The 25,931-nt window shown below is 40.0% G+C and overlaps 2 protein-coding genes and 1 pseudogene across 2 annotated transcripts; all 3 read left to right on the top strand.

The window, feature by feature from the left end:
• LOC148076111 (uncharacterized) lies at positions 1–7,551 on the top strand. The gene is made up of 3 exons (XM_087794949.1): positions 1–54; positions 3,880–4,008; positions 6,904–7,551. Exons 1-3 carry the CDS (start codon positions 1–3, stop codon positions 7,549–7,551), a joined length of 831 nt encoding a protein of 276 aa, XP_087651075.1.
• Positions 7,552–8,026: 475 nt separating this feature from the next.
• usf1 (upstream transcription factor 1) lies at positions 8,027–24,033 on the top strand. Its single transcript, XM_087795403.1, has 11 exons — positions 8,027–8,084; positions 8,461–8,514; positions 11,831–11,880; positions 13,346–13,458; positions 13,701–13,814; positions 15,457–15,610; positions 22,029–22,116; positions 22,189–22,247; positions 22,318–22,412; positions 22,479–22,607; positions 23,543–24,033. The coding sequence occupies exons 2-11, from the start codon at positions 8,507–8,509 to the stop codon at positions 23,630–23,632; spliced, it is 900 nt and encodes a 299-aa protein (XP_087651529.1). The 5' UTR covers positions 8,027–8,084; positions 8,461–8,506; the 3' UTR covers positions 23,633–24,033.
• Positions 15,679–22,006, top strand: LOC148076113 (uncharacterized; annotated as a pseudogene).
• Positions 24,034–25,931: the final 1,898 nt, after the last annotated feature.

Here is a 25,931-nt window from a genome sequence, read left to right on the forward strand (position 1 = left end):
ATGATGCTGATGTGGAGGGAGCAGCAAGGGTCCACCCAGAACCAGCAACCCCAGGTGCCATCTGTGGAGCAGAAGAAAGATACAGAGTGGCAATATGTGTGTTGTGCACCTGACCACAATTCAGAATCAGAATCAGAACCCTTATTCGTCCCGCGAGGGGAAATTCGGTTCAACAACAGCCAGAGTAATATACCAAGAAAATAAAACACCCAGAAATAAAAAATAATAATTTTTTAATGAAGTTTGGATTCATCATCCTGATTGAAAAACAAGTGGACACAACAATGTAATGACACTTCTCAAGGCCTTGACACACGGCGACGATTATCGGGCGTCTTGTGCCGTCGGCCAGTCCTGTGTGGTCGGTGCCCCAAGTCCCTGTGGAGTCGAGTCGGGAGTAGGCGTCCCAGTAGGTCCTCATTGGACAAAAAAAGAGGCGAGTGTGCACGCGTTCTGTCTGGAGTCGCCGTAACAGTAACATTAATGTCTACAAACATGTAACTTATAAAAGGTGTCATATGTAAGCGTGATAAAAAATATGTCGGCAGTTCACCACATTATCAGTGCCCTCGTGTCTTCATCTCTAAAAATTAATACAATACCCTTGACATACTCGGTGATATGCAGATACGCTAGCTGCAGCATTTTAGCTGTGACCACAAATCTAAAAATCACCTACAGTACAGATGACAACTTATCACACACAAGCACCAAACGTAACATACATGGCATGACTAATGGTGCAGTTTAGTGACTGAGCATTCCTCAAAGCAATGTCTCTTGTCCAAAATACACATAATCAAATTTTCCCGATGTCTTGTATCCGACAACAGTTGTGCAAAAATAATAACATGGAAAAATGACATCGGTATTAAGTGGATATATGCACCGAGGGTGTGTCGCTCGCATCTTGTTGCCGCCTCCATTTGCGTAGTAGTGACATAACTTCCGTTGAGCGACGCCTGGCCAACTTAGTGTGCATGCCACACTACATTTTCACACACTACTAATTGTGACACAATCGTGCACTCAAAATACGTTGCAGAAGTATGCGATTTGGGACACAGCCAAAGATTACTGCACTCTCAAAGTTCCGTCCTTGATTGGAACGCAACCTTTCATGAACACCATATTTCAAGAAGCACTCCTTAACAATCCCTTTGGCTGTAGTGTTTGATTTTTGATCCCAAGTGGTAAAAGCTTTGCTGAACTTTGTAAACACATCAGTGATGACAAGGACGTTCTCACAACCCGCCGCCGCACATTCAAGTATACAGTAGTGTCAAGCTCGAAATGTGCGCTTCACGGCGAGTAAGCATTGTCCCAATAATGTGAAATGTAACTATTTTCTTTGTTAATAGAGATTTAAAAATTCTGACAACTAAGCGGTTGTCTTAGATTATTGCCATTTTATAGATTACTTACCTCTTTGTAGCTTAACTGAGCTTCAACATGTATTTCTTCTTGGCGTTAAAGTTGTTTTATGAAGATACAGCTGACATGCTCCTACACCTATTTAAGATATAATAATATCAGACCGTAATATCTAGCGTAAACGATAGCTACGGCTGTTTTTTCACATTAACGTAAACAATCTTAATGGCCGTGTTATGGTGTGAGTTCCGCGGAATATGTCTGCAGTTCTTTTATTTTTACAGGTTATATGGTTGAATATCTGCTTAAAATAGACATAATTAAGCTAAAGAAAGAAACGTAATAACTGACGGGTTGCCCACAAGTAAGCTCCAAAAAAATTGAAATTGTGGCTTGTGAACTGTTCATATTACGAAAATACTATATCCTAGTCAGCATTTGTTTTGTTTTCTGAACATTTGTTCTAGATATCCATGCATGGTCATGTACATATTATTCACTATTCTGCTATAAATCATTTATTGTTCATTATACAGGCAGTTTATCAAAAAGGCTCACTTGTGGGAGAAAGCGGAACACCAGGCTGACAAAAAGTGGAAAAATCTTCAAATAAGGTTCAAAGTAATGTGAAAATCACATATTGCTATCCTGTGAAATGACTTAATGTTAATATTTGCATTATTTAATGTGTTTCTTAATTCCTTCTACGGCAATATCTTTATTTTTCTACTTTTGTTAACACTGATGATCAATTTTTTTTCGATCTCACCCTCTTTTTCCTCCTCCTCTCCTCCTATACTTTTCTCCTCTCCTATCTTCCTTTGCTCTCTCTCTCCATGCCATACATTCCTTTTTGTGTGTTGCAGGAACTGAAAAAACCCAGCATTAGGTCGTACACTGATGGCAAGGAAGAGACTGTTATTTTCATTTGTTAGCAGTATGACCTACCTCCAATTTTTTTGAAGGTTTTCTCAATATGTTCTTACAATAGGGCCTACCCATGTTGTCATTTGTTGACCCATGTTACACCAAAATATTAAATAAATAATAAAGTAATAAAGTTTGGGAGTTTTAACAGATGTTTTATTTATTTTACCATACTAGAGTCTTGCAAAAAAAGTACTTGATATATATGAAAATGATTTATTTGAAAATCCAACAATTAAACATTTAGAACAGTTGAAAGAAATGTGTTCAAATCTGATAATAAACACACTCATAAAATAATACAAACTACACACATATCTCTGTATTTGCCGGATCACAGACAGCATTGTTACTTCTGCACTTCAGTTTGAGAGCCCCGGCCATGATCTTGGTCTCTGCACAGGTCTTTGCAGACCCTAAATGACTCGATTGTGGAGACATCCAGCCCTCATTCCTTCCTGGTTAATGTTGAAGTAAGTTGTCTGGAAAGAAAACATGATCCATTGTACTAGCCACTATGAGAGGGATTAGAAAGGAGAGGCTACTCCATTTGATTATGTTTTCTTTTTTTGTTGACAAAAATAAATGTTCATTCAAGCAAGCGTAAGGACATTATATTTGTGACACATTTCAATAAGAAATCTTGAATTCCTAACATTAAACAAAAGAAACATTTAGACAGAACAACAATACGTGTGTGTAGTATATTCTACATATCTGCGATTGATCCAGAAGTGTGACCATGCATTGAAAAACTCTTCTCTGATAAGCATTTCTGCGTCTGACAGCGGACCAGCTGATGGAGCCATTGTTTCTGGTTCTGTTGTTGTTCAACGTCATATTGTGTCGACGCTAATTGAAGATGTGTGTTGACCTTGCTGGTTTTAAAAATCATATATGCCTTTCCATTCATGAACCAAAATTTCACCATTACAGCACTTTAGGGAGAGTATTTGTAACCTATTACATAAAAAAAACACCTGGCATTAACCTTGCGCTAAGGCACGTGCATCTTGTACTCATAAATGCATTGCAAAGTGGCACATTTTCGAGACTCAAACACCTTTTCAAGACTGTGCCACCAACCAGCAAATCAGCAACGACAACTCACTCGGTCAGTCACCCCACTGCAGAGAAGGAGAGAAGTGTGAAGTATGTCTACAAGTACATAAAAAAATACCAACCAATCTCCCTGAAGAAGTGACAGCCCGCAGAGCTTTAACAGATTTCTTGAAGCTATTGTTTTCTATTGAAACAACTTAAGTAAGCTCTGTGAAGACAATCCAGAAATGGAGGAGGCTAAAATAACTAACGAAGCCACAGTTGTTGGCATGGAAGGTTTAATTCAAAATAAGTTTCAGTACATTTTTTGATTGATTATCATGTTCATTTAATTTGATATTCATATTATGTAATATTTCTTTGTTTTTAAGTTTATTTCAGACATCATGACTTACAATAGAAGATGCACCATATGTCAGATGGTGAACAAATACCAGGAGTGGACATACGGGCTCCATAACTTCTTTCTTACTTTCTCTGATTCTTACATGTTCACCTCTTACTCTTTGGTTTCAGAAAGTGCATGATGATCTGATCAGTGAAAGCATCAGTTCCAACAGGATGTATCTTTGGCAGAACCTCTACACCTCACTCAACCTCAAACAGCATCTAAAGCTCAGGACGCTGAATCTTGGTGACCAGCGGGTAAATGAAAATGCCATAAGTCTGTGTTTTCACAGAGATAACATTAAAAAGGAGAATTTGTTTACTTGAGGAGGCCACAGGCATAGGGGAAAAAATAAAGAGTGGGGAGATAAGACTGCTAGATTAGGTCTTTGATGTGATGCTCCCAGAGGTAAGAAGGTCAATCTAGCTTGCTTGGGAAATGTGATTATTGGGTGTTTAATTGTATTCCTTTGGAAAGCATGAAAACAAAAGAGTGTACCGTTTACAGTATCACTAGGATTGGATCATGTTAATATTTTTCAGATTTGAATGAAAATGAATGAATGAATAAGGCTTGACGAGGCTGAAGGCAGAGATGGTGTTGGCCAGTGGGAGCCTCTTTAAGCCCCACTACCACCACCTGCTACCACCTACCCCCAAGAGAACATGATGGCCAGTTGGAGCCTGGCGAGTGGCGACCCCCGTTCATTTTATTTGTTTGTTCTGTTTTAAGAATATTGTTTTTTGTTCAGAATAAAGGCATATGTGTGAATGGCTGTCAATGCGCTTTGTGACCCTGGTCTAGAAAGGCGCTATATAAATAGAGATTATTATTATTATTATTATTATTGTTTATAAAAAAAAAAATAGAACTCCAAATCAAGTTATTATTGCCAGTATGATAGTGAAATAGTTTAATAGTATGTTTATTGGATTCCAGAAAGAAAATATAATTAACAGAGGACTGAAAATAGGTTTTGTTATTTTTGTAGACCAAGGAAATGCCTGTTCTGTTGCAGTAACAAATGTCTGGGGCATTGTTTTGTCCATGAAGCCCCCACTCGTCCCTCAAGATCCCTGGTGGGTGAAAGTATGACCAGCAGAATTTAAGTCATTTTTCCTAAGCTGCACCTCTCTGCCTTTAGACAGTGTGTGGGGAGCTGTGTCTGTGCAGTGTTTGAATGATATTTGCTCCAGAGGCAGATAAATACACCAGGAATCTACAACAATTGTCCTTACTCTCCAGCAGATTGCAGCATAAAACAACACACTTGCTACCACAGACTGATATAACATCTGCAGCATCTTTCTACAGATGTCAGAAGATCTGACTGAGCTTCCTTAAGACAGCCGAGTTCCCCACCCTGACAAACTGGCCTTCCTTTATCTCCTGGATCACAGATTACCTGACAGGAAGGATCATATGATCAATGCATAATGTCTGGGCAGTACCACCATGATTTACAGTGCCTTCTATATTTTTTTAAAATTAAAATTAATATTAATTTAAAAGTAAGTATGACATTTGTTGTCATGTTGTGTGCATGTTGCAACTGCTGCCTTATCTGAAAGTGGGCAGTTAATATGGTTATGTAAATTCTCATTTTAATAATCCTAGGTTTATTCAATAAGAGAATTCAGTCTATTCAATCTTTATTATTATTATTGTTATTCTGTCCTAGCGTGTGTATGTGTGTGTGTGCGTGCGTGAAAAGTAAAGATGACAACTCAGTGATTAGTGTAGGCTTCTAACTTCTGAGTTTTACAGTAGTTCATGAACTTGCGGAGTTAATTAACTAGTCAATCATACCGTTACGGATGGTCGTCACAAGCCATCAAACAAAGCTGAGCTACTTGAACGCTTACGCCAGGAGTGGAATAAAAGAATCACCCAAGAACAATGTGAAAGACTGGTGGAGAGCATGCCAAGACGCATGACAGCTGTTTCACTTTAATTCTCATTTTCATAAATGTTGTGGGTTTAGTTTTCATGTACTACATAGTTAGCTTTGTTTTTCCATCTATCGTTAACTAAAATATGCTTAGTGTTGAAATTGTGTTGCCGTCTAGTGGTGTACTCATTGTATCAATGACCTGATTAAAACTATAAATGCTTTTCATCAATGTACAGTGGGCCGGTCTGTTTTTGACTCCCGGGCCACTTCACCGTCCCAGTCCGCCCTTGCTTGTGCATGATAAATAGTTGTTGGTAATGACCTGTTTATTTTACATGCACTCAAGCAATTATTTGTATGTTTACATTTTTCCCCCTGAACTATTGAAACACATTATTGTAGTTTTGAAATTAAGGAACAAAGAAAAGAGTGTGTGTTCAATGAGAGAATCCCTGTGAAGACTTTGAGAAACAAGCTGTCCTTTCAAGTGGGGAAATTTGCACATTTAAAACCCAAAACATTTGACCTGCCTGTTTAATTTGAATACTGACAAAATGTCAAAATAAATAAAACACAAAATTTATAAATAGATAAATAAATACATGTTGAAATAACAAAATACATAAATAACTAAATGTAAATATAAATAGAAGCCAAAATGTATAAATAAGTAAATGTATACATAATCAGAAAAGGCCCATTCTTCGACAAAAATTAAATCAGGAGTCAAATAAATATTTATTTATACTTAAATTTAAGAGGATTTGCATCTTCTTTTTCAATAACATTTTTTTTAAGAGATCCTTTGTTTTAATTCCTATTAATAAACTACTTTTAGATGGGTTGGCATTGCATTTATACCCGGCACTGACACCAAGGTTCAGATTTGTTGAACAAATGGTACGGGGGTACCTCTTCACAAAAGCGCATATAAAATCACCCATTAGCTTTTTTTTTATAAGAATGTCTCTAGAGACTCCAACAGAGAAACCTGGGTCGTTGTGGTGATCCATATATGCAACTACAATTATTTTTTAATGTCTCACACTAGTTCAAAGAGAAAGGCAGTGAAAGAAGGAGGAGTACTTTTGCATAGATGTTTAATAACACATTTGTATATTGAGTTTGGTGTGTATAAACCAATATACACCAACAATTGTAGAGGTGAAGATGAATAGTATACACCTGTAATATTTATTTGTTTGTAATATAGAGTTAGTAGGGTTTTTTTCATTATTTAAAAAAGTTTTTTAAGCAGTACTGCAGTAGAATCATCAAGGGTTTTGAAGATCCCACACTCTCCTTCAAACCCCACATCAAGAACATCACTAAAATATCTTTCTTCCACCTCCGTAACATTGCATGCCTCCGACCCACTCTCTCCCCCTCCACTGCAGAAACTCTCATTCATGCCTTCGTCACCTCCAGACTGGACTATTGCAACAGCATCCTCTACGGCCTCCCCTCCACCCACCTCCACAAACTCCAATATGTTCAAAACTCTGCTGCCAGATTACTCACCCACACCCGCTCTAGAGAACACATCACTCCCATCCTCAAACAACTTCACTGGCTCCCAATACAGCAACGAATTAATTTCAAGATCCTGCTCATCACATACAAAGCCCTCAATAACCTTGCCCCCCCCTACCTCACCAACCTCCTCAAACGTCACTCCCCCGCTCGCCAACTCAGATCATCTGACACCAACCTTCTGACCCCCATCACAAGATCAAAACACCGCACCACAGAAGACAGAGCTTTTGCTATTTCTGCCCCAACCCTCTGGAACTCCCTCCCCCCAAACATCCGAAACTCAGACTCCATAAACTCATTCAAAAACCAACTCAAAACTCACCTCTTCAAGAAAGCATATGACCCCCGACTCCACCCATACCATACCTGACCCTATTTTGAATTTGTTTTCGTGTTTTTTTCTTTTCTTTTATGTATATTCTATGTATTGTAAAGCGTCTTTGAGTGACCTCCAAAAAAGCGCTTTACAAAACCTATCAATTATTATTATTATTATTAATTTAAATGCTTTTATTGGTTGAATTATTTTTGCCTTAAATTGCCCAAATTATTTATCCAAGCAGTTTATGTATCTTTTTGTAAATATCGTGCATCTCAGAAAATAACCATATATTGTAATAATAATATGAAACTGCATCATGGCAATATTAGCACATTTTCAAGACTTCGTTTTTATAGATTCAAATATGCTCAGGTGAAGAGTAAAACATACCGTGCATTTGATTTGGTAATGACGGGTGGGTAGTTTGTAATGTTTTGTTTTATTTTTGTTTGTCTTTTATTTATTCTAAATTTCATCCGGGACTGACAGTGACGTGTCTGGGAGCGCATGCGCACTGGAGCCCATGACCGTGACTTTTGTGTTGACATAATTCGGGGGAAGAGTCTGGTACCTACTACGACGTAAGAACACCTTTTTAGCGTTGCTTATGTGTGTTACCCAGAACCATACCACGTACAGTTGTTCTTTTTTTTAACAACAGAAACATGCGTTCGCCGAGTGTTGAGATATGGAATTTGGTGTAAACATCTGTAAGCACCGCTGGGGCCGAGTGTTGCAGAGATCCCGCGCTCAACACTGAACTGTTCAACAAAAGATGTCTTTAACTGGATCAAAACGCGATATACGAATACAACATCTACGACCATAACACCAAAATAACGTCATTTTAAATGTAAATGTTCTGACTGGGTTAGCTGGTCGGTCATAAAAAGACGCTTATATATTCCCTTTTGTTTTGAATTCGGTTTCACTAACATGGAGTTTGTTCTCTTACAGTTCGGCGCTGGGACTCAAGGGTCTTCTGGTCCATGACTGTGCAGCCATGAAGAGGCAAGGATAGTTTTCCATTTTTTGTGTGTTCCGCCATGACGTCTTACATATACATATACTTATATATACATATAAACATATACATATACAGGGAGATGCAGCACAGGTAAAGGTAGAGGTGGCAAAGGCCAAACAAAGGGTCTATGATGACATGTATGCTAGGTTTAAAAGTAAGGAGTGAGAGAAGGATTTATACAGGTTGGCAAAATAGAGAGATAAAGATGGTAAAGATGTCCAGCAGGTTCGGGTGATTAAGGATAGAGAGGGACATTTGTTGACGGGTGCCACAGAAGAAATAGGAAGATGGAAAGAGTACTTTGAAGAGATAATGAATGAGGAAAATGAAAGAAAGCAAAGGGTAGAAGAGGTGATTACTGTGAACCATGATGAAGCAGAGATTAGTAAAGGTGAAGTGAGGGAGGCATGAAGAGGATGGAGAATGGAAAGGCAGTTGGTCCTGATGATATACCTGTGGAGGTAGTAGAGTTTCTGGTTAGAATATTCAACAAGATCTTAAAGAGGGGGAGATGCCTGAGTAATAGAGAACAAGTGTGATGGTGCCCGTTTTTAAGAATAAGGGAGATGTTCAGAATTGCAGTCACTATAGAGGAATAAAGTTCATGAGCTTATGAAGTTAATGAAGTTATGGGAAAGATTAGTGGAAACTAGACTGAGGGCAAAAGTCAGAATTTGTGAGCAACAGTATGGTTTCCTGCTTAGAAAGAGTACTACAGATCCAGTATTTGGTTTAAGAAAGTTGGTAGAGAAGGTCCGAGGAAGCTGCATTGTGCCTTTGTAGATCTGGAAAAAGCTTATGACAGAGTCCAGAGAGAGGAACTATGATACTGTATGAGGAAGTCTGGAGTAGCAGTGAAGTATGTTAGACTGATGCAGGACATGTATGCCAACTGTGAGACAGAGGTGAGGTGTGCTGTAGGTGTGACAGAGAAGTTAAAGGTGGAGGTGGGACTACATCAGGGTTCAGCTCTGAGTCCCTTCTTGTTTGCAGTGGTGATGGACAGACTGACAGATGAGGTTAGACAGGAATCTCCATGAACTATGATGTTTGCAGATGACATTGTGATCTATGGTGAGAGCAGAGACCAGGTGGAGGAAAAGCTTGAGAGGTGGAGAAATGCTCTAGAAAGTAGAAGAATGAAAGTTAGTTGCAGCAAGACAGATTCATTTGTGTGAATGGGGATTTTAAGTATTTAGGGTCAACAGTCCAGAGCCGTGGAGATTGTGGAAAAGAAGTGAAGAAACGTGTTCAAGCTGGGTGGAATGGTTGGAGAAAAGTGTGTAATGTGTGATAAAAAGAACATCAGCCAGAATGAAAGGAAATATATACAAGACTGTGGGGCGAGACCAGCCATTCTGTAAGGTGTAGAGCAGGGGTGCCCACACTTTTTCGGTTTACGAGCTACTTTTATAATGATGAAAAGTTCAAAAGATCTACCTTCATCAAATTTGCTCAACGTAAGTAAGTACATACTTTACTCAGATGACTTGCACTGAAAGAAGTGAACGGACTGATAATCAGTCATGATGGAAGGATGTGTGGATTTAATCATCTTCATAAAAATGCTGACTTACATAAATAACTAGAGTCAGTCAGTCAGTAAGGAGATATTTCCTCATAAGAAGATACTTTTCCTCTGAGAGTAACTTCCAAAAATGTCCATGAAACCTGGTCTTAAGCTCAGTGTCAGCCTGTGTTAAATCTCATCCTCCACTGCAGAAAAGTTCAGACTCATATGTACTAAGAACTGCATTGATTTCCAACTAAAAATGGTCGTTCATTCGAACCCAAATGGTGCAGCAAAAATATTCATGTGTAAGAATCTGTGCTTGACACAAATTCAAGCCCTTCTCCTTTGTTCATCAAAATCAACAAATAATTCTGACAGGTTCATCCCTTTCCATGCCTCCATTTCAATATGTCGATCATATTTAAATGAAGCACAAAGACTTAAATGTCTCCTTTCTGTGATCATGAAAAAACAAATGAAAAAGATGAATTTAAACTAACAGTTTATATTTGTTAATTTTAAACATGTCTGACATGAATCACACTATTGTAAATGAGTTCAGATGTGCTCCGGTGTAAATGTTTATATTTTACACACACACTTATTGACAAGAATACTGCATTAACAGAGGCGACCAGTGGATTATTACATTTTTTAAAACATCTTCAGGTGAAGTTTAACGAGAATAAAACTGAAGAAGCAGGGCTGGAGGTAGCGAATGAAGATTTGAAGGTTTTCTTTGGGAGTGACGAAGATGGATAGGATCAGGAATGAGACGATCAGAGGAACAGCAAATGTTTTGGAGATAAGGGCAGAGATGCCAGAATGAGATGGTTTGGTCATGTACAGAGGAGGGATAGTGAGGATATTTGTAGAAGGATGCTGGGGTTGAAACTGCCAGGCTGGAGGTCTAGAGGAAGACCAAAGAGAAGGTTTATGAATGAAGTGAAAGAGAACATGAAATTGGTTGGTGTGAGAGAGGGGGATACAGAGAACAGGCTTAGATGGAGGAGGTTGATTCGCTGTGGCGACCTCTTAAGGCAGCAGCTGAAAGGAAAATAAGAAGATATATATATATATATCCTATATATACTGTATATCCTACACACCAAGGCTGCACAATATTTGAAATAAGTAAAGTATAAGTAAATATTTTTTCTTTCACCTAAAAATTTAGCCGAGGAAAATGAGGCGATATTTCCCTTTTGTTTATTTCCACGCTTCAGTGCCGACATGATCTGAGAAAAATATCACATATGCTACGCTCAGTTTCACAACATCAGAGAGGAGCCGCCAGCACCGTCGCGATATCATCAAATCAAAAGTTAATCCCACCTCCCTGTACACGCACACATAACAGTTTATAAATGATCTGACGCTAAGAACTTAGCTCATTGGCATTAGGCAAAGACGGACAGGTTTACAATTGTTTGGAAGTTCCGCGATCTTATAAAACGCTGAAAACAATATGTTGCTTTAGCAAAGGGGGTTGAAAGAGATGAACTGCTGACTGGTTCACTCACATTTGAGTAGTGCTCATAAGTTGGTACGTTGGCTCGCCGCCATAGCAACCGAGCCTAGCAAGCTGCGCCGCAGAGGTCACAGACGGACCGAGACGTAAACGACAACGAGACATAGAAGTACAAATTGACAACTTAACACAACGTGACACTGATTTGTTGAAGTGCGCGTCTGTCTGTCTGTCCGTCTGTCCGTCTGTCCATCCTTTATTTTAAGGGACTCCTGATGGTATTGTACATTGTCTCATTTTGTTTCTTTCTGTGTAGTCAACAAAAGAGTCCTGAACCAGACGGAAGTGTAACTGTGAACGAAGAAGGTAGGAGAACTTCTACAGACATGCATCTTTCTAAAACCATGCATCTTCAATTTATTTTATAAAATATAAATCCTTTTTAGTGTTTGAAGATTATAATACTATTATGACTGACAATAATGTAAAGAAACACTTTGACATAGGTGCATGCAAATGTGATGAATCAGTCAAAACCCCAATTGAAACATTGCCATTAACAGAGAGAAACACGCTAAGAAAAGCTGTGATTTGATTAAGAGAATCAGTTTAGTTTTGGCTGTGAATAACATTTTAACATAGTCATAAAATAAATAATTAAACACAGAAGTTAGAGCTGTCTCCTGTTCTATCAAGGCTTCATCAACCAGATCTGATCACATAAATATGGATCTGAGTCCAGCTCTGTTCAGACTTGTCGTTTCCATAAAAGCCAGAGTCAGCTGAGAAACGCTTCTGCAGCTCCAGGTCCGTCTCGAGAGGCGAGGCTGAGCTCTTGGTTGTCATGTGAGACCGGGGTTTGTCAGAATTTTGACATATAAAAGAGCAAAACTATTCTGTTTTCATCTGAATTTTATCTATGGAAGGATTTCAGTGCCATCAGAATATTGAATGGTTGAATTTAATATTTCAAATATTGAAGGACTGAATTTGTTATATTTTAATAAATTCATACTCAAATGAGTGCTTTTACTTCATCACAGTGTTGCAAGTTCTCCTGTTGTATCCGTCGACTGAAGCTAGACCTGTTATGGTATAACATTATGAACAATTTACAAAATACGTGTACAGCCAAATTTGCACTCTCATTCATCTATTTACAGAGACAATACACATACGTAAACCTATGAGGCTTTTTGTTTAAATCCTTTAATTATTATACAAAAATAAATAAAAAAGACAAAAAAAACATCTTATCCACTAAAATATGAATTACTTAGAAGACAGACAAAAGCATAAATATTTAACAAAATACAAAATTAATAAAAAGCATTTTATACATTTCATTTCAAAAGCAGTTTCAAGCTCACACATTGAATTAAACACCAGTACAATTGTCCAATACAGATTTTAAGTTTCTCTCATGGACAGTTGGATCTGATTCTTATTTGCAAGTGTAGTGAGCCCCTTTTTTACTCAACTGCATAAAAAAAGGTGAAACCAAGAAATCTGCCTTTTGGCAACAGTGTTTACATTTAGTGTGCTCGGCTTCTGATCCCTTAAACCGATTCGTATTTACATCAACTCAGGATCATGTTCTGAGTTAATTAATATTCACCGCATCAAACTGAATTCTGTTAATCCTAATTATTTACAGCAGCACCAATGTCCTCCTGGCATTTTTTTTCTATTTCAAATGGTTGCAAACACGTTTTCTACATTTCCAAGTTAGGGCTTTGAATTTTGACAGTACAAGACAGATGATGACACCGCTGTAAGAACTTTAACTAACCTTAACACCTTTGTTCATCCGCAATACTCATTATCTAAGGGTCTGTCGCCACTGCGGAAGACCCAGCTGCCATTGCAGCCATTCAGTCTGCTGCAACCTTCACCGATCAGCCCATTAAGTACCTTTTCAAGACTGAAGGAGCAGGTGGTCAGGTAAGAATAAAGAAAACGGTTCAATGACTTTTTGACATCATTATCACAAGATATAGTATACAATCAATGATTATTTATTTCAAGGCTGGCAAACCTCTCCTACTGTTTTAAATCATTTGGCTTTAATTAGTTCAGTAGAACAAGGCAATGAAAACAATTTTCTATACCTATTGGATAAACCAATAGTGAAACTCAATTAGAGTGCGTAGTACTATGAAGTTTAACTTTTGTGCCTCTCTCAGGTGACCTACCGAGTCATCCAGGTATCAGATGGCCAGTTGGAGACGCAGACAGACAGTGGTGCAGCAGTGAGCCTAGTCACTGGCTTCCCTGCAACCACTCAGGCTGTCACACAGGTAAGCAGTTTTGCTCATTTCTATCCAATGATGATTCAATGTCATTGTTTCCCACTGAAATCTTCCAATATTTCACACATTGACATGATTTGAAATTACTTTTAATTACGTTTAATGTTAAAATAATTTTGAGGTAACAATGTTTTGCAACAATGCAAAATACATCCACACATTTGCTGCTTGTTATAATGAATGAGGAGCTGAAGATTTAGTGACAACATTTCTAATAAGTTGATCTTTTACATGACAACTCGGAAAACAAAATTACCCACCCACATGTCAACTAAGGGTTGGGATTACTTTCAGAGTAATCTGTTCCTTTTTAGAGTTATAGGCGAAAATGCAAGTCCATTTTAACGTAGCGTCCTGAGCTCAGTTGTCTTCTTTTTCGATTGATAAAAGCCTCGAAACGAAGAATTGTTTTGAAAAAAGTACTTGTAATAAGTCTGTATATTTAAGTTTGTTTGTAACAGAAGCTCCAGTTTATCCTTGTTCAAACACATTGTAAGATTCTTTCTAGAAGCTTCCGCTAAAACAAGCTTAAAATATAGACTTTATTTATTTCAGAATAATTTCTGATGTCAAGGCTTCAATACAAGATGGACATTACTGTAATGACCTGCTCTAAATCCCAAACTTAGTTGACATGAGGGTGAGTAGAAAATTAGTGAAATTGGAATTTTGGTTGAACTACAACTTTAAGATTGGATATTTAAATTAGATGTTAACACTTATACCTCCCTCGCATGGATTTTGGTAACATTACAGTAGCTCGGTACTCTTTGGTTATTGTCTGGTGGCACTATTAAACCTAAATGTTTTATATAAAATGTAAAGGGCTTTGTAATGAAGAATTACATGTAATGAATAAGATTATCAAACTATATATGTAAGAAAATGTAACTTATTTTTTAAAATATTTATATATTTGTTTAATATCCAAATTATTGAATCGAATTATTCAATGAAAATAAATGAAACCCCTTCAATATAAAAATAATGACTTACTTAATTACTTTAAAAAATCTACAATTTAATATTATGATGGAACTAATCTACTTCCATACAATCCATCAGAATCTGTGACTTCTACCTTCAGCAACCACACTGCCACAACACCACAAGATAGGATCTGTTATTTCCGGACCACACTGTTATGATCAAATTTTTGAAAACGTAATCTAAATATTAGTTGACTCTGATAATGTCCCAGACCCTATCTGTCCATGTAAAAAGCTATTCTAGGTTGAAAGGCCTTTTATTTATCTCTGCTTTGAGGCTACCTTCTAGCGATGGGCTGATCAAGCTTCATGAAGCCACCCCATTACATTTAAAGCCCATTATATGGCACTCTGTACTCATTAAATAGATAGAACTCTTTTGTTTTAAAACCGAGAGTGCCACATACTGAGCTCTAAACATAAGGACTCTCTAAATTAAACTTCCTTAGCCCATTGCAACTAGCTAGTTAATCCCGAACCAAGCTCCCACCCAATAAAACCCGCCTCCTCGGGTTCTTGCTGAATATATTGAGTTGTCAACTTCTGAATATAGCTACCAAGATTGTCACACTCTTATTATTTACAGTGTTTGAAAAAAGGGAAATCATTGAGCAAATTTTGACGCACCTTTTTGGATGCAGGCCGTTTTCTCCCATTCGGATGGACTAGAGGGTGACACCAGCACTGATGCACAGTACACCTACTATCCTGCAACCATTGCTGATGCTACCACAGGCACCATGGTGACCACTGTACAGGCATCTGACTCTCTGCTGGGCCAGACCACACCGACTGGTAACGCATTTAGGACCAATACCAATATTCTCCATAACTGTCTTCCTCAGTCCTCAAGCTCAATCTTCAAAGCTAACCAGAACTTAGGAATGAGGGTTATTTGGCAACTTGTAAATGGGAAACACCTTAAAAGCAGATGTGAGACTGCGGTTGTGAGACTAGTAATATTACATAACAGCTCTCCAAACTTTTGATTAAGGCAGGTAATAGTGCAAACAAATGAATTGAGCAGTCTCCTCCCCACCATCAGTGTCCACCCAGTCCTTTAAGTTCCTGCAACACACAAAAAGAAGAAAGGATGAATGTATGGCATGGATAGAGAGAGAGAAAATGAGGAAAAAGCAACAACGGAAAGGATGTTGGGAGAGGGAAGATGTATAGGAGGAGATTTTCTTAGTGCAGTCTAAGTCTAAGTCTAAGATGAGAGGAAAACATGAAGACCTGAGAAGAGGGAGAGGAGAACAAATAGGAGGTTGAGATAGAAAAAAATGGTGGTCAATGTTAAGAAAAGTAGAAAAATAATTATATTGCAGCGGGCATAATGAAGAAACACACGTTATAATTAATTATTACAAATATTAACAAGAAGTAATTTCACAGTATGTAAAAAGTGATTGTTCTCATTACCTTGGACCTTTTTTTAAAAGGTTTCCCTCTTGTTCCAGCCTGGTGTTTTGGCTTTTTGTCCAAGCCAGTCTCTTTGAAGAACTGCCCGTATAAATAATATATGGCAGAAGGGCTTAATATAGATAAATAGCAGTGGCGGGCCGTGCATTTCACACATAGGCCTTCAGTGGTGCACGTTTGAATGAATCCACCTCTCAATAACTACTTTAAGGTTCTTTATACACCACAGGGACCTGACTGTGTACTGTTATAGGTCAATTAGATGTTTATCATCAAATGAAAATCAGTGCATTATATCAAAATATCACTCCCACTACCCCACACACTACTCGCTACAGCGACAAACACACCCACAAGCACCACTATTGTTCTCATAAAGTGCAACATTATTAAGAAAAAAATGATTTAACTCACGTAATTCATGGAGTAAATAAATAAATCCTTTGAAGCTTGTGAAAGACTCGTCTCAGAGTTAGCATAACTTTCTTAACAACGTCCAGCTTTTCTTGAAATATCCTTCTTGAAAATGGCTTTGCAAGTATATCCGCGGCCAGATCAAGCTCTTCAGCCATTGTGTGTTGAAAAACAAACAGCTAAAATCATTGTTTCAGCTCCATGTGACGAGTGTCAGTACTATCTAATCAGAGGACATGAACGTGTCCAGTGTTCAACGCGTTCAGCGTCGTGGAAGCTGTGACGCGGTAGCTTCCAAAGCGCTGACGTTGTGTCTCTAACTGAATCTGATAGTTTAACACAATCCTTCAGCTGCCGTTGATTTCAATGGGCAAGGGCCATCTCTGAAACGACTGAAAGCCTTGGGTAGATTACTTCTGGCAACAAAGAAAAGAAGATACATTCAAGGTGAGGGACCGCTGGCAAGCTGCTGCCGCGCCTCCCCTGGTTTTCGTCTCTGCCTGCCTGCCTGCCTGCTGCTACTGCCTGACTCGCTAGCCAGAAGCTAGCTCCGCCGACACAGTGTCTCTCCCCACTCTGTAGCTGGATAGCCTGCGCCGGTGTGCCCCACGAAGCACGCCAGTTCGGACCGGTCTGCTGCCACCCTGCCAGCTCTCCCGGACGTTTACCTGCGCCCGCGGATTGCTGTCAACGCGGAGGACGCCGCCTCCCTGCTACACCGCTACCCGACAGTGTTCATCTGCTGGCCGGCCAGGCTGCTGCTAACCCCCGCCGCCGTCTAACTGACTTCCCCGGCTCCAGCGAAGCTACAACCGGCACGCTCCACTCCTCTGCCTCCGCTGTGCTGGCTCTGTGGCTTCACCATCACCACCTGGATCATCATCTAGCGCTGGATTACGTCGCCGCCGACTTCACATCATGTGGACTTTTAACCTGTTCCTCTGGCTTGCGCTCTGCTCGGCTCTCACGAGCGCATCTCTGCCACTCCGTTACTCAGCAACGGAGATGTTACGTCTCCGGATCTTCTCAAGGACCCCCACCTCAGCTTGCATCCCACCACTACATCCTGAAACGACCAAGATACATCCACCGAGGCTCTGGACGGAACTTTCAGGTCACTCACAACAGCAACACAAACATCCGCTCTTTCTGGTCCACTGGGCCCCGCCCCCCTCCTCGCACAGCCCGTCCTGTCAGTCCTGTCAATCACAGTGTGCTGTCCCCCGTGCTCAAAGCAACCTGTTACACTCCACTCACCTGTCTGAAACTCTTGTCTACTCAACACCAGATCCCTCAGTAATAAGGCCCTGCTGATAGCTGACTTTATTGTTGACCAGAGCCTAGACATTCTCTGCCTCACTGAGACCTGGCAGCAACCAAACGACTTCTCCCATCTTAATGAGGCTGTCCCATCAGGTTTCTCTTTTATTAGTAAACCCCGTGCCACTGGGAGGGGGGGTGGCCTCGCTCTCCTCCACCGTGATAACATCAAAGTCACTGCTGTCACAGTCCCCCATCACTCCTCCTTTGAATGTCTAGCTGTAAAACTCACAGGCCCCAAACCCACTATCATTGTCACCATATACAGACCACCAAAACCCTCTGCCGTTTTCCTCAATGAATTCTCATCACTATTAACATTTGTATGTGCAATGTCCCCCACTGTTATCCTCCTTGGTGATTTCAACATCCACATTGACAACCCATCCTGTACGTTTGCTAACGACTTCACATCACTCCTGGACTGTCTTGGCATCACACAACATGTCAACCTCCCAACCCATAACAAAGGTCACATACTGGACTTAATCTGCTGCACTGACATCACTCCCACTAACCTTGATGTCATTGATTTCCCCATTTCCGACCACAAAGCCATACTTTTTGACATTTACACCCAACTACACAAAGCCAAGGAACAACGGACCATCTCCTTCAGGAACATCAAACATATCAACACCACAGATCTCTCCTCCCTGATCAGCTCCTACCCCAGCCCCCCCTCAGCATCCTCCCTGACTGACCTGGTGACTCACTACAACAACTGCCTCTCCTCCTCCCTCACCACCCTGGCCCCCCTGAAAACCCGCTCATTCACCCACACTGCTCCCTGGTTCACCCCTGAGCTCCGCCAGCTCAAAGCCACTGGCCGTCGACTGGAGCGACTCTACAAAAAGACTGGACTCACTGTACACCGCCAGATGTACTCGGACCACCTCGATCACTACAAGAACGCCCTCACCACTGCCAAATCCTCATACTACTCCAACCTCTTCAACACCGGTACAGGTAACAGCAGAGTCCTTTTCTCAACAATCAGCCACTTACTTCAGCCTCCTAAAACCGTCCCTCCAGACATTTCCGCCAATCAGTGCACTGCCTTCCTGGACTTCTTCAGCTCCAAGATCAACACCATTCACCAACAACTGGCCACATCTCGCACTCCCTCTGACGACCCACCCTGGATGATCACTGGCCAACCTCCCATCAGCTCCCTCTCTGACTTCACCCCAGTAACAGAACTGACCGTCTCAGAACTCATCCGCAAGGCCAAAACCACCACCTGTCAGCTCGACCCTCTTCCCACCTCCCTTGTCAAAGCATGTCTACCATCCATTTCCCCCATGATCACCAACATAATTAACTCCTCCCTCAACACAGGTACCGTACCCCCCTCTCTCAAACTGGCTGCCATCACACCAATCCTGAAAAAACCCAGTGCTGATCCTGCTGACCTCAACCACTACCGGCCCATCTCCAACCTCCCCTTCATTTCCAAAACCCTTGAAAGGGTGGTTGCCGCACAATTACAGTCCCACCTTGACACAAACAATCTCCACGAACCAGTCCGGCTTCCGTCCTAAACACAGCACTGAAACAGCCCTAGTCAAAATCACCAACGACCTCCTCCGTGCAGCTGACTCCGGATTGCTCACCATTCTCATCCTCCTCGACCTCAGCGCAGCATTCGACACCATCTCCCACCGTCTGCTCCTGGACCGCCTGGCTAGCATTGGGATCACTGGTGCTGCACTCTCCTGGTTCACTTCCTACCTCACCGACCGTCAACAATTTGTTCAACTAAGCCACCACAAGTCTGGGTGTTCGGTTGTTTCACTGGGTGTCCCCCAGGGGTCAGTCTTGGGTCCACTCCTGTTCACCATCTACCTCCTCCCCCTGGGCACACTCCTCCGTCACCATGGGGTCCATTTCCACTGTTACGCTGACGACACACAGGTCTACATCTCCACCAAACCCACCGTTGCCATCCCTCCCACCTCCCTCATCACCTGCCTAGAAGACATCCGGAGCTGGATGAGCAGGAACTTTTTAAAACTTAACGGCAACAAGACCGAGGCCCTGCTCATCGGCTCTAAATCCACCCTCGCCAAATCACAACACACCCCAGCCACACCCATCATCATCGACGGATTCCCTGTACCCTTCTCCCACCAAGTCAAGAGCCTCGGCGTCATACTGGACAACACCCTCTCATTTGCACCCCATATTCAAAACATCACCCGGACCGCATTCTTCCACCTCCGCAACATCTCCAGACTCCGCCCATCACTGACCCAATCTAGCACTGAAATCCTGGTCCACTCATTTGTCACATCACGCATCGACTACTGCAACGCCCTTCTCACCCCACCAAACTCATCAACAGACTGCAGATCATTCAGAACTCAGCCGCCCGGATCATCATCCGCACCAAATCATCTGACCACATCACCCCTGTTCTCATCCAACTCCACTGGCTCCCGGTTCAATACCGCATCCACTACAAAAATCTTCTCCTCACCTACAAAGCTCTCCACAACCTAGCCCCCACTTACCTCCGCGACCTTCTCCATGATTACACTCCCTCCCGTTCCCTCCACTCCACCTCTGCTGGACTGTTAACCACCCCCACGTCATGCCTCAGCACGATGGGTGCCCGAGCCTTCAGCTGCTCAGCACCAAAACTCTGGAACTCCCTCCCACCACACATAAGACAGTCAGACTCCATCACAACATTCAAATCTCAACTTAAAACCCACCTGTTCAAACTGGCACACTCCCTATAAACCAGACACTCTGCACTGCACTCACTTTTATCTCGATGTTTTGTTTGTTTTGTTTTTATTGATACTATGATCTTTTATCACTCCTTTTTTGTAAGGTGACCTTGGGTGACCTGAAAGGCGCCTCCAAATAAAATGTATTATTATTATTAACACATGACAACTCAAATATGATTGGATGAAAGCTCTCACATGAACGTACAATCCCGGAAGCAGTGGGCAACTTGCGCAAGCAAGAGGAAAGAAAGAAATGATGGCCCACCACTGATAGATGGATAGATAGATATACTATAATGATCCCTCTGGAGATCTCCTTCAGGAAATAGTTTTTCCAGCAAACAGCAACACAGACGATAGATTCCTAAAATAAGAACAAGAACAAAGTTCACTAAGAAGAAAGTGCAAGATGACACAATCTAAATCTAAAGAACATGGAGCAAAGAAAAATAAAAAAGACAAAGGATACAAAAATCCATCATCCATGATGGACAGTAGTTTGTTGAGTGATCTCCTCTCAGCAACTGTCACCAGTGAGTCCAGCTTCATGCCAACCACAGAGCCAGCCCTCCTGATCAACCTGTCCAACCTGTTCCTCCAACCTCCTCTTGGACACATTCCCACCCCAACACACCACAGCATAAAACAGGACACTGGCCACCACAGACTGGTAGAACATGCGGAGGAGTTTCCTGCTGAGTGAGCCACATCTCTGTGAAGATCAACAAGCTGCTCTCTGTGATGCTGTGTGTTAGCTGGAAAACCATCCATCCATCCATCCGTCCGTCCATCCGTCCGCCCGCCCGCCCGTCCGTCCGTCCGTCCGTCCGTCCATCCATCCATCCATCCATCCATCCATCCAATTTATATTATAGAGCAGAGTCACAAAACAATCAAAATAATACTCAATAAAATATAAAATGTAAGTAAGAACCAGAATTTTAGAATTGATCCTGAAAGAAACTGGAAGCCAGTGAAGAGTTTAAAGGATCGAAAAATTGTGAGTTCTTCTACTTGAGCTGGTCAGAATTCTCGCTGCAGAGTTCTGTATCAACTGCAGACGAGACCACTCCTTCTTGTTAAGACAAGAAAACAGACTGTTGCAATAGTCCAGACGAGAAGACACAAACACATGGATTACAAGGTCCAGATCATGTTATGACAACAATGTCACTCATTCCTCAACATTTTCTGTAGTGTGGATTTTGAGCTTAAGGAATGAGTTTGAGGATTAAAGAGAATAATGGGATGCACCCTAAGTTTATGGAATCTTTCTGGCATCACTCACTCTAACCTAATTAGAATGATTTCCTCAGGACAGCTCTATGTGATGATGTCACCACAAGAAGTCTTAGCGGGATCCAACCAAAGGACAATCGCACCACGCACTCAGCCATACATTGCGTGTGTATTTAAAACTTAAGACGCACAGTTTGTGATTCCTGTAAGCACACATTAATGTTTTTCTTCCCGTAGAAAACAAGATCCGCCACGAGGTTCAAGAGACGAGAAGCGCCGGGCACAGCACAATGAAGGTCTGACTTCATAGTACTGATTCACCCCAAATTGTCTTGAATAAATCAAACTTTTACACTTTTCCTACAGTTGAACGCAGGCGAAGAGACAAAATCAACAACTGGATTGTTCAGTTGTCCAAAACGATACCTGACTGTAATGTAGACTACACCAAGACAGGACAAGTAGGGAAATTTCTGTTAAAAACTTTTTCTTTTAAACTCTTCTAACCATAATGTGTTTGTCTCCAGAGTAAAGGGGGTATTTTGTCGAAAGCCTGTGACTACATAAAAGAACTTCGACAGAGCAACCAAAAGCTTGCTGATGACATCAGCACTATTGACCGACTCAGTATTGACAACCAGCTACTCAGACAGGAGGTAAGTTTTTGCCTTTAAGGCTTTTTGTTTCCATTTGTGTCAAAACCCAGACCAAGGGCAAACTTGACATATCTTCACACATAAGATCATTGATATCTGATGTACATCTGGAATGTCCTGTTGCTGAAACTCAACGCCTTCCACAGGCTATATTATTTTGTCTTTTCATTGTTTTATACATGTTCATTTGATGCGGTGGCATAGGTAAGTGCTGATCTCTAAATATATTGTAGCCATGGTCATCTTCGCTTTCTCCATCGTCCCTCTCTGGGCTCTGCTCCACTCTGACATTTTCAGTACATTTCTTTGGTCTGGTGGGTCTTAACTGAATTTCTAGGGACAAGTGGTCGCATGGCAGTAGAGGGTTTTGATGAAGAATTCTGCGTCCTCTTGCTTTGCCATGCTCTGGTATTACCTCATATACCGGCATTTTATTTCCCACATGACGGATGACTTTATGGATGCAATCCTCCGAGTGATTCTGAAGTTTCCCTGTGCCGCCTCGGGTTATCATGTTCCTGATAAGAACCCTGTCACCTTAATTCAAAACTGAACTCCTCACTTTACTGTCATGATTATTTTTGCTAATGGAATCTGTTCTTATTCTTGAAGACTTTAATCTCCGTGTGGTTGATTTGTAATTGTAAATTGTATATATTGCCCCGCCCTATCCTTGTATGGGCATCTTTACTCCTCCAGATCTAGCAAGTTTTCGTTGTCAATAGTTTTTAGTGTTTTTGCAACACTGGGACTTGATCTACGATAAACTGATTTAAATGCTGATAAATGCTGGATTTTATTCTAGTGGTATCTAGAAGCCAAGTATATGAGTCAACCTCTAGATACTGTCTGTATTATTGCATCAGTTATTTATGTCTGTTTTTTCACATTTTTGCTTAACCGCAGTTCAATTTGTGTTCTATAATTATGCGCAGGTTGAAGACTGGAAATCCAAGAATCAGATCCTGAGGAACCTTCTCCGACAACATGGCATAGTGGGTTCATCCAGCACAGACCCTCAGTGACGGGACTCTGGATGACAGAAAACCATATTTGTAATGCTTTGCAAACATAAGTTGTTGATGAAGCAGGAAAAATACCATCAGAGAATATATATCTGGTGCTTTGTAAAAGAAAAAAAGTTTTTAGAATACAAACCCCTTCCAGTTCAATAAGCTTGAATATTTTCTTTTTGCAACCATTTATTTTAATGTCTTCAAACAGTTCATACATATTCATCTACTTCTTTTCATCCATATTACACTTAAAAAACCAAGTAGGTCTATAGTTGTGTTCCTCTTCTTTCCACCTGTTTGTATTTAGCCTCAAGAGTACAATGTAACTAAACATGTATGTTCTTTTTTTATTGTTATTATTGTAGTCGACTACATACTGTATGTATTTGTAATAAAAAAAATAAAATCTTCTTTGTTTCATTTTTATTTGTCTGGTTGAGTCTTATACTCCCATACACCATACCATATAAACATTTAGGCATAGATACATGCTAGGGCGTGCAACTACCCTCTTTCCGGTCCCAGTGTAACATATGGAAATAAATATAAAGGTTATCCATTTTTCTGTTCAAAGAATGCTCTAATGTGCATGTGTGAGTCAATCTAAGCCATACAGTGTATAGTGGAACATGTTTGCCTGGTAAACTGTTTTTCAATTCCAAGTCACCCTCTGCAGTAGTCGATCATGTACATCCTGTAGAACTGTTTTTTTTAGGATGCAGAATGTGTGCTCCAGGTATTAATGCCTCAGGAAATGTAAAAAAAAAATTAATGTAACTTTATTTGTATTCGGTTACTAAGGTTACACATTGGTGATGTATAAAATATTTTCTCTATCAACACTATTATTGTTATTGTTATTATTTTAATTCCTATTCTTTAAAAGGTTATGCAGCTATACACATAAAGGCTTATAGTTTTACATTTTTTATAATTAACTTACATTTATAAATAAGATTCTGTTTTTATTCATTACTACTCAGTTACTATCTCAGTTAGTATATATATGTAAATTGCAAATTTCATATTACAGTATGACGTCTAGGTGATGGATCTCTCGTGAATTGATTGCTCTTGCTTTGTCCCTTTTTTGGGAACCTGGTATTACTTGATCGAGCAGTGGAATTACCTGATACCAACTTAACATGGAATATAATTGGCAAACACCCCTAGATAGTTGCATCAATACTTTGTTTGTTTTTGTGTATTGTCTAATTAAATGCATATTATCCACTCTTCTGTTAACCATCGACACTGGGAATGAAAGCCTCTCACCACTCGTCTTCCTGCCCATGGATAATTGGAGGATCCAATGTTGCAACACATTTGAACCAAGACAGATGTTTATTTACAGAAGTTGTTTTTATTAATTATGATGTTAATATGAATAAATGTAATTGTATTTTTGTACACACTGAATATGTATGTTTGTATGTCTGCATACAGTAACTGTAATATAGTTGGAATATTCTATATTATTAAATGTACAACAATTTAATTTATTTAGAATTATCGATGTAGTTATACTAAAGGGCCACTAGATGGTGGTAGTGTGTATAAAAATGAACTTAAATGAAAATGAATTAACTGGCCTTGATAAAACTTAATATTTTGTACATCATCAAATGCTAGTTAGTCAAAGTTTATATATTTAGATTAAATTATTTTCTGTCCAAACATTTATCTATGACCCTACACCGGGATACTGTAGGCTGCCTGTACTGACAAGTCTTCATTTTTTTTAAATTAATTTTGTCTGTTACAGACAAGATGCATACCAGGCATTGACATTTTAATGGCATTGAATCCACTCCACGAATGTAAACCTTGGGAAAACAGAATGCAAATACACAGAATGTTTAGCACAACCTCCTTAAGGATGTCCTTGAGAATATTGTGGGGCAACAGTAAAATATAGATTGCAAAAACAAACTCCAAAGAAAACAACGTGACATATTTATAATTTTTCTACAGATAACGTTTTCGCTTGTAAAAAAGTTTTTAATGAATTAAGAATTAGACATTCCTTCAACATTTAAAGAAACATTACCTCCAGTAGATGGTTAATGTTTTTATTCTCAATAAACCTTGAAAGACAAACGAAAAAGACAGAGCAACAATTAGTTCGCTTTTTCTTTTCTGACCTAAATACAATTAAAATACATTTAAAAAAATCTATTCAAAATAAAATGCATGAAACACAAAAACATATTACAATATATACATTACAATTATAAATTGTCCATCCACAAATGTAGCTGATTTTAACACACTACATATCCTTCTGGAATATTCATGTTATTTCGGT

The sequence above is a fragment of the Callionymus lyra genome, chromosome 7 (genome assembly GCF_982586985.1).
Source record: "Callionymus lyra chromosome 7, fCalLyr1.hap1.1, whole genome shotgun sequence".
In the NCBI taxonomy this organism is placed as follows: Eukaryota; Metazoa; Chordata; class Actinopteri; order Syngnathiformes; family Callionymidae; genus Callionymus; species Callionymus lyra.

Excerpts from the sequence above, each read along its gene's own strand:
- LOC148076111 (XM_087794949.1), top strand. The coding sequence starts at position 1 with ATGATGCTGATGTGGAGGGAGCAGCAAGGGTCCACCCAGAACCAGCAA. Across the intron at positions 55-3,879 it reads CCCAGAACCAGCAACCCCAG|AAAGTGCATGATGATCTGAT; the intron begins GTGCCATCTGTG and ends CTTTGGTTTCAG. Across the intron at positions 4,009-6,903 it reads TGAATCTTGGTGACCAGCGG|TACTGCAGTAGAATCATCAA; the intron begins GTAAATGAAAAT and ends TTTTTTAAGCAG.
- usf1 (XM_087795403.1), top strand. Across the intron at positions 22,248-22,317 it reads CCGGGCACAGCACAATGAAG|TTGAACGCAGGCGAAGAGAC; the intron begins GTCTGACTTCAT and ends CTTTTCCTACAG. Across the intron at positions 22,413-22,478 it reads ACTACACCAAGACAGGACAA|AGTAAAGGGGGTATTTTGTC; the intron begins GTAGGGAAATTT and ends GTTTGTCTCCAG.